This window comes from Odocoileus virginianus, chromosome 17 (genome assembly GCF_023699985.2).
Source record: "Odocoileus virginianus isolate 20LAN1187 ecotype Illinois chromosome 17, Ovbor_1.2, whole genome shotgun sequence".
Classification (NCBI taxonomy): domain Eukaryota; kingdom Metazoa; phylum Chordata; class Mammalia; order Artiodactyla; family Cervidae; genus Odocoileus; species Odocoileus virginianus.
Window position 1 is genome coordinate 14,820,123 of NC_069690.1, and position 9,296 is coordinate 14,829,418.

General features: G+C 45.2%; 1 protein-coding gene across 1 annotated transcript; it reads right to left on the reverse strand.

Moving 5' to 3' along the window:
* Positions 1-5,911: 5,911 nt before the first annotated feature.
* LOC110145794 (C-C motif chemokine 2) lies at positions 5,912-7,813 on the reverse strand. The gene is made up of 3 exons (XM_020906252.2): positions 7,654-7,813; positions 6,792-6,909; positions 5,912-6,439 (listed from the first exon to the last, which is right to left on the reverse strand). Exons 1-3 carry the CDS (start codon positions 7,727-7,729, stop codon positions 6,334-6,336), a joined length of 300 nt encoding a protein of 99 aa, XP_020761911.2. The 5' UTR covers positions 7,730-7,813; the 3' UTR covers positions 5,912-6,333.
* Between the last annotated feature and the right edge of the window lie 1,483 nt (positions 7,814-9,296).

Here is a 9,296-nt window from a genome sequence, read left to right on the forward strand (position 1 = left end):
GCTTGGGGACCTATGAACGTCATCAACTTGTATATCTAAATCTCTCTACAGATTTGGGAGGTTCTTAGCCACTATTTCTTTAAATAAACTTTCTTTCCCATTCCCCCATCTCTTCTCCTTCTAGGACTTCAGTAATTCACAGATTTTTTCTGTATTCTGTAGACCACAAAGTCATTCTTCAATCTTTTTCTTTTTCCTTCTCCTCTGATTGATAATTTCAAAGGTCCTGCCTTCTATTTTACAAATTCTTCTTCGTGGCCCATTCTGCTGTTGATGGAACCTATTGCCTTTTTCATTTCATTCACTGTATCTCCAGCCCCAGAATTTTAAAAAATAGTTTTCCTTTGTTAAACTTCTCATTTTGTGCATTTTTTTGCCTAATTTTGTTGAATTGTCTTTCTTCACATTCTTGTAGCTCATCGAGATTTCTTGCAAAGGCCACGTTAAATTCTCTTTTCAGGGAAATTATAGATCTCCATGTCTTCGGAGTCAGATACTAGAAAATTATTGTGATCCTTTGACGCTGTCAAGTTCCTTGATTTTTCGTATTTCTTGAAGTCTTGTGTCACTTTCTTCAAAGTTTTTTTTTTTTTTTTTAGAATATTTATTCATTTGGCTACATTAGGTCTCAGTTGCCGCCCTCAGGATCTTCGCTCTTCCTTGCAGCATGAAGGATCTTTAGCTCCTGACCAGGGATTGTAGCCTTGCACTGTGAGTGCAGAGTCTTAGCCACTCGACCAGAGAAGTCCCACTTTCTTTGAATCTGAAGACTCTTTCTCAGGTCGTAACTGAGTGATTTCAGGAGAGAAATACTTTTCTATCGGCGCTGCTAGGGATTTTGACGCTGTCTCAGAATTTCTAAATATATGCTTGCTCCATGCTTTAAGCTCCCTCTTGTGGCAGAATCCTTCAACTTGCTTGCCTCCTCTCAAGCCTGCAACACACCAGGCCAAGTGCTGACAGCCTGGCTTGCTTTCTCAAGGGCAGAACTAAAGCCGAGGTAGGTCACTTCCTGGCGCGCAGATTAAGATGGGTTTTCTGCGTGTGCTCACTAGGTGTCTGCCGAAGCTCACTCTATAGTCATTTTCGGGAATCATCCCTGGGAACCAGCCACAGGATGGGTATGGGTGTAGGTGAGACTCATGTAGTGATGCGGGCCACTTAGAGGGATCTGCAGCTGAGATCTTTGGGGTTTGCAATGCAATTACTAGGATCCGCCTCCCTCTGATGCCTCCCCAAAATTCTTTTTTAAAAATATTTTTTGATGTGGACCGTTTTTTTAGTCTTTATTGAATTTTTGGTGCAATGTTGCTTCTGCTCTATGTTTTGCTTTTTTTCTGGCCCGGAGGCATATGAGCTCTTAGCTCCCTGACCAGGGATCGAACTGTCACCCCCTGCGTTGCAAGGTGAAGTCGTAACTACTGAACCAGCAGGGAAGTCCCTCCCCGCAAGTTCTACCTGCTGCTTTCCCATCCTCTTCTTAACCCCTGGTCATGCAGTTCAGGACTCAATACTCTGTATGGAGCAGGAAAGAAGTGGGTCTCCATAGCAGTGTCCACATAGCTGGGAAACTGGAGAAGGTCACACTCCCACTCCCTCCCTCAACCACCCCGCAGTCACCAGCCTCCCAGGAGGAATAATCACGCCAGCCAAGAAGGTTTCTCTTGGCACTGAGCTGTGCCTCTTTGGGGGAAGGGTGATGCACGTTATGTGAAACTGCTCCTCCTACTGTCTCCAATGCATCCACACTTGAATTTTTTGTTCCAACTGTGTGGTGTGCAAACCTGGACTATTCCACTACAAACTTGGCTTCCACAAAGGCTCTCTCATCTATGGGTGACTGTCTAAGACACTGTTCTCCAAGGGCTTCCAAACCACAGATGAGGTGCCAATTCACAGGCTACAGCAGATCTCACAGTCAGGACCATGATCTGTATGCTTTTGACCTAGCATGGGTGAATGGGTGGGCAGGACTCCTCCCAGGTCGCTTGGCATATGGTGCTGGATCTCACAGCTCCAAAAAGGCACTTTTGTCCATGGCTGGGTGCAAAACTTGTTGATGGGGATATGTGAGCAAGAGACATCTTATTTGGCCATCTTCCTGACTTCAGTCTTCTATTACTTTTAAAACTGTTTTTGTGTGCTACATAGTTGCTAGTGTACTATTTCATTTCCTTTTATCTTTTATTATATATTTTTGAGTTATTGTCTTAGTGGGCACAACGAAGATTACTGTTATTACTGTCATCTGTAAGCACCTAGCTCAGGTTAACACCATCTTAATTTCAATACTGGTTTTCCCTGGTGGCTCTGTGGTAAAGAACTCACCTGCCAAGGCAGTAGACACGAGTTCCATCCCTGGGTTGGGAAGATCCCCTGGGGAAGGACATAGCAACCCCCTCCAGTATTCTTCCCTGGGAAATGCCATGGACAGAAGAGTCTGGCGGGATGCAGTTCATGGGGTCACAAAAAAGTTGGACATGACTTAGCAACTAAACAACAATTACAACAGTATATGTGAACTTTGACATATAGCACTCCATCCTTACCCCTGCTTAAAGTTGCTATGAATGGAGGAAGGGGGGTCAGAAGCTAAGGGATGCAGAAAACCTCTAGAAGTTAGAAAAGGTGCTGCAACTGAAGATCCCAGCTGTGACAACTAAGACCGAGATGCCTAATACCTAAGTAAAAATAAATAAATAAGTATTAGAAATTGGAAAAGGTGCGAAAGCCTATCGTCCCCTAGAGCCTCAGAAGGAAGCCCTCTAGAAGCCCTCCAGACCTACTTTAAATGTCCGATCTCCAGCACTGTAAGATAATGCATTTGTGTTGTTTTAAGGCATAAAGTTTATGTTAATTTATTACAGTGGCAATAAGAAACAAGTACAGATTTTGGTACCTGGAAGTGGGGTGCTGCTAGGCAATTGTGTATGCTAAGTTGCTTCAGTCCTGTCCAATTCTTTGCAACCCTATAGCCCACCAGGCTCCTCTGTCCAAGGGGATTCTCCAGGCAAGAATACTGGAGGGGGGTTCATGTGCCCTCCAGGGGATCTTCCCGACTCAGGGATCAAACCCAAGTGTCTTACATCTGCGTTGGCAGGCAGGTTCTTTACCACTACGCCACCTGGGTAGCCAGGGGTGCTGCTAGAGCAAACACTGGAAAATATAGCAGTGGCTTTATAATGGGGCAATGAGAAAAGGTTGGAAGAATTTTGAGAATGGTAAGAAAAGCCTAGGTTTCCTGGAACAGACCCCTGGCTGCTACAGGATATGAATTCACTACACTTGGCATTCACTCCTAAAACAGGACCTCTTGCCAGAGCTTTGTGCTCAGAGATTCATTGTGCAAGGAGCAAGGAATCCCATGCTTAGCTGGCACTGAAACAGATGGACCCAAGGTTTTCTGAAAGTGAATAGATATGCCTTGAAAAGGAAATGTGAACAGATTATTTGGGGGACTTAAGCACATGCATGGCTTCTCTCTCAGCCTCCCGTGGTTGCAGACCCTCCACTTCAAATCTGCCTGACATTAGAAGATCTGTTGCTCTGTAAGCTAGATGATGATGCCCCCTCTGTTTGCACTCACTCTGTTTTTGCCTCCTGGCATCCACTGAAGTCGAGTGATCAAGGCTGAGGATTGGAGGAGGGAAGGAGGAGCAAGGGAGACTGTCGGGCCTGGCACAAGGGTCAACGAGTGCCTTTAATAGCTGCCAATGAATTGTCTGTTGACTGATAGACTCCCAGGGCACTTGGGGAGCGTCCCTTGGGACTTTGATGGAATCCCTCAGCCAGAATCAGGGTCTGCGGGACAGGCTCAGGAGTCTGAAAGCAGAATCCCCTCTTCCTCTTCCGCTCTAGGTGGTAGAAATGAAAGCTTTCCAAAAGACACACTCCTGGATCCCCAAACCGAGGTTCTGCTGAGTTTCTATTTGTAACACATCATTGTTGTTTTGTTGTTTAGTCACTAAGTCGTGTCTGACTCTTGCGACCCCATGGACTGTAGCCCACCAGGCTCCTCTGTTCAGGGGATTCTCCAAGCAAGAGTATTGCAGTGGGTTTCCATTTCCTTCTCCAGGGGATCTTTCCGACCCAGGGATTGAACAAGCATCTCCTGCATTGGCAGGCGGATTCTTTACCACGGAGCCACTGGGGAAGCAGTACGCCATTATCCCCATTTTATTGATGGAGACTCAGAATATTCAACCTGCCCTAGGTGAGAGTCAGTGACAGTTCTGGGATTAGGACTCCAGTGTCCTTCTGTCAGTCAATGGTCTCCCTGCTGCCAAAGGCACTGCCTGATCTAACTTGATACACCACCCATCTCCCCACCAGAGTGGCCTGGGAATCTGCAATTTCAACTTGAAGGTTTATTCAATAGGGCAAGATATCCACTTTCTTTAGTGGAGGAGCTGTCTGTGTCTACGTGGGTCGAATGCCTCACAAGGAGATTAAATACCGTGCAAGAGAATAGACACCTTAGGTGGACACTCAGGAAAAAGAGGCTCATCCATCTAACTGGATGTTTGCAGGTTCCTGGAGTTGGGACTGGGACATAGTGGTGGGGAGCAATGCATTCTGGTTTCAGACAAGCTGTCCCCTTAAAATGTGGGTTGTAGAAGGGACTTCCTCTTAAGCCACGGTCCTTCTGCTCCATCTAAAACACCCAGCCTTTCACTCTGCCCAGCTCATGCTTCCAGTGTTACCTCTTAGACTGCGTATTCAGACATTTGCCACTTTTTGCCTGGACCGCAGTAGTAGCTTCTCTCTTGTCGCTACTTATCCAGGTCTGCATGAAGCCCATGAGCTACATTTACTGAAACTCATGTCTGAACCTCTGAGCATGTCCTTTCTCACTGGACCAATCATTCCCAACATCTCCTTTTAACCTAAGAAGTTGGATACTAACTTGCCACCTTGATATTTAAAACTCTCTTCTCAAGCTTTATTTCTCATCTTATCCATCACTGGAAAGGCATGGACCTCAATTCCCATCTAATTGTTTTTCTCCCTCTTTGATGGACACGTCAACATCACTTTTACCTCTAGGTATTTGCTCTCACTCTTTTCCTTTTCCTTTTTCTTTTTTTCTATTTCTTTTCACCCCATGTAGCTTGTGGGATTTTCGTTTCCCCACCAGGGATTGAACCCAGGCCCTCAGCAGTAAAAGCATGGGCTCCTAATGACTGAACCACTAGGGAATTCCCTCTCTTCTTCTTCATGATCTGGAAAGTTCTCTAGAAAAGTCTCATTCAATCATCAAAGATAAGTTCAAGTCATGTCTTCCTTTTTTTTAAAGATTTTTTGAAGTAGACCATTTTTAAAGTCTTTATTGAATTTGGTACAACATTGCTTCTGTTTTTTTAATTTTTTTTTTTTTTTTTTTTTTGGCCTTGAGGTGTGTGGGGTATTAGCTCCAAAACTAAGGATTGAACTTGCAGCCCCTGCATTGGATGGCAAAGTCTGAGTCATATCTCCTTAATTTATCTTAGCAATGGTCGTTTCCCAGTGTCTCCAGGGTGTGTATAACTCCAAGTTGGAGGATTAATTGGAGGGGGAGAAATTAAGGGAAAGTAACTGAGTTAGGGGGAAGTTGCAATAGATTGTGAGAGAGGGTGAGGGCTGCGAAGACAACAATGGTGGTGAGCTGGCTGCTGCTACACAGGGGACAAGGGTCACTGGGATTGGGGCAGATGATGTTGGCATGACAGTGATGAAATGCCTGATTGCGTCCTGCCTTAAAAATTCTTCTGTAGGAACTCAGATGAGCTCACCTGGTGAAACAGACCACAGCCAGTTCACATGCTTATTCTTCCCAAACATGAGCCTCACACTTTGAAACCCTGCTCCTCCCCCATCAACCAAGATTATACTCAGTTTTTAAGTTTCCTTCAAGAAAAGGCCAACAGTCAGGTTTTGTACAAAAATATATATGTGTATTTTTTCAATAGTTACATAATATATATTTCCACAATAGCAGTTTTAGCAATGACTTAGAATGTAAAACCAAAAATTCTTGCATTAATCATTCTGGTGAGGACTCTTCCACCATCCCAGGGGTAGAATTGAGATTCACAGAGGAAAGAAATTTGCTCAAATCTCCATAAAAACAAACAACCAACCAAAAAGAAAACAAAAACAAAAAAAACACTAGTAGTCATGGAAGATAAACTTAAAGCATCAATAACTTAAATAAGATTAACATTACTTAAGGCATCATGTTTCATATCAATAAAGTTCATACTCTTTAAAATTATAATAAGGTAATATCAGAGGGCAGTTAGGGAAAGCCAGAACACAAATTGTCTTCAGATTCTTGGGTTGTGGAATGAGTGCTCAAAGCTTCGGAGTTTGGTTTTTCTTGTTGAGATGGTTTATGGAGTCCTGGACCCATTTCTGCTTGGGGTCTGCACATATCTCCTTGCCCAGGATGGTCTTGAAACTGCAGAAGAGAGAGAGAGGGTAAGGTTAGATGGAGTTCCATTGAAATCTCAGCCTACAAATGTAGCCGATTTGCCCCAAAGCTGCCATGGGAACTCAAGGAGGAAAGCAGGTGGAAGGAGGGAGCCCATGGCAAGTTGATCATAATAGATGTCCCAGTTGAAACCATCCTGACTTCAGGCTAAAGAAACTGGGATGGCCTGAATGAGCACCCAGAGGGAGCGTGATGTTGGGGGGCACTTTTGGATATTGGATTAGATGATGTAACTCTCTGACGTCACGTTTGTGTGAGCCTTGCCCCTTGCACCCTGAGGAAGAACTGGACCCCCGGAGGACTGGTGTCCTCAACTTACATCACAGCTTCTTTGGGACACTTGCTGCTGGTGGCTCTTCTGTAGCTCGTCAGCCTCTGTGTGGGAATCTTCTTATTGGTGAATGTATAGCAGCAGGTGACTTGGGAGTTAATTGCATCTGGAAATACAACCACAAAGAAAAAGCATTTTAGAATGGACTAGGTTCTTTCCGATCTCAATCAGAGCAGAAAAGAGGAGTAAAGAGAAGGCAAAAGGGCATCAGGAGTGCAGAGAGAACCCTTTAAATCCTAATATTTCAGCTTGTGCTTCAAAGCTACAGTATCAGATGGACTCAGTTTCCCAAGCCCTAAAATGGGCATATAGCACTGACAATGAACTGAAGGAAGGGAGCTTTGTTAAAACTAGACAATTTTGGTAAATTCTGTAAGTAGGAGCAAATAATCCAAGTTATCAAAGTGAGCTAAGGGGTCCCCTTTAGGTAAGAAGAAATGGATGCTTGGTTGTGAGTTTCCCTGATACCAACTCTCTCTGCAAAACTGAGTCTCTGGAGTCCAGATTTCGGACCTTCACCTCTGGCCTCCATAATATCTGGATATACTCTGCCAGAGACCCCCTCTCCTTATATCCCAGTCCCCACATGCTGCTGGAAGGAGCCAGGGCACATGCGCTGGGCTCAGGTTTCCAGAGCCGGAATCCTGGAAGGAGCTGGATTTGAGGTCCACAGCTGGAATTCTCATCCAGGCACTGTCCAAGAGAAGCTGTGTGATCAAGCTCACTCCTATGCCTCTCGGACTTTCCTGATCTTGTAGGGAAAGTGAGAATGCAGGTACCCTTCTGCTCTGCTGGCCCATCGTGACCCAGAGAGGGGGCGACGGGCTTCAGAGGGAAGAAGGGGGCTCACCTGGCTGAGCGAGCACCTCGGTGCTGAAGGCAGCTACTGTGAGCAGCAGGCACAGGAGGGCAGCGGAGACCTTCATGTTGCAGCGAGAGGAGTCAAGCTTCAGCGTGGGAGCTGTTGGTCTCTGAATTGGTCTCAGCCTCTCTGCTCCTCCAGTGGCCCTGCCTGCCTTTTATTGAACAACCGAGAGGGTGGAGTCCATGAGAGAGTGAGGCTGGCCCCTGGCGGCATCCTCCTCAATGAATGACGAAGTGGAATCTTAAATGTGCTGAGCAAGTGAAGCAGCCAGGACATTTCCAGGAAGTAGGAGAGGCAAGCAGTGGGTCAGGACTGGGCAATTTTCCATTTGCAGCTGAGATCAAAAGAAAGGGGGAGGGGCAGGGTGCAGTTATATCCTGATACTGCAGACGTAAACCAAATGGTTTATTCTTAAGATTCCCCTTTTCTGAAGTGAAAACTCTGCAGAAAAGAAAGGAAGCCAGGGAAATAGAAGTCACAAGGATGCCGAAAGAAAGTATTCTCCGCCAAACTCCCCTCCCAGCCAGGCTGCCACATAACATTTAGCAGAGTTCCCAGTGCTATTCAAAAGGTCCTTGTCGGTTATCCACTTAATAAATATAGCAGTGGATCACTATGTGCATAATAAGAAATGGGTTCTATTGAGCAAATGACTGGTCCACCCTCAGCAACAGTCCAGGGACCTTCAAGCCAAGGAGGAGTCCTAAAGTCTTGGCAGGCACCCCCAATAACGTATGAAATCCTTTTGCTCTTTAAAATGTAGGATGGTGGTACAAGTGAAGTTTAGTAGAACTAGAGGGTTTTTTTTAAACTATAAAACTGAATTCTATTAATAGAATCATCAGATTTAAGATGTGGAAGAAGCCATCTAGATCATGCAGATGTAATACTCATGCATTACTTAACTCTGCACTGGGAATATTCAGTACTCCAACCCCATCCATAGGTATTGTTCATTTCCATTTTATAGTCAGAAAGCCCAAGTACAGAGGAGTTAAGGAACCTGTTCAAGTTCCCCCAAACAAACCCCAGTGTCTCTGCTGTCACGGCTAGGACATACTTTGAGATGAAGGGGCACATTCTCTAGCTGGCTGCCTGATCATATATCTGGATGCCCTCTGGCCTCAATCTCTGCCAAATCAGCAGATATCTGAAAGGGAATTGAGGACATTCCTTGCAGTTAAGTTGTTACAAGAATCTGGAACCTGCGGTTAGCATGGCAGGCAGACAAGACAAAGTAAGAGGCGTGTCCTCGGCTATGGCAACTGTTATCCCAGCTTCTCTAGGATTCCCAAGGAGAAGGCGTGAGCCAAAGAACAGTCTTCCTGGAATTAGAACGGCTGCCTTCATGCTGAAACTCCACTTTAGACTTCCTCAGAAACCCCAGGATCCGTCATAACACCTGAAAGACCTTAGTGTTTATTTCATTGAACTCTTTTCTTTCACAAATATGACGGAATTCCTTGAGGCATGCTGGTGGCTGAGCCAAGACTCGGATTCAGGCCTCAACTCCCCTGATTCCACTGCCTCATGATTCTGAGCTTGCTTGGCTTTGCCCAGTGGGCATGGAAGGCCCTGCTGATCCTTCTTTCTCGAAGAGTCTTTAAGACAATGTCTTTGAAACATAT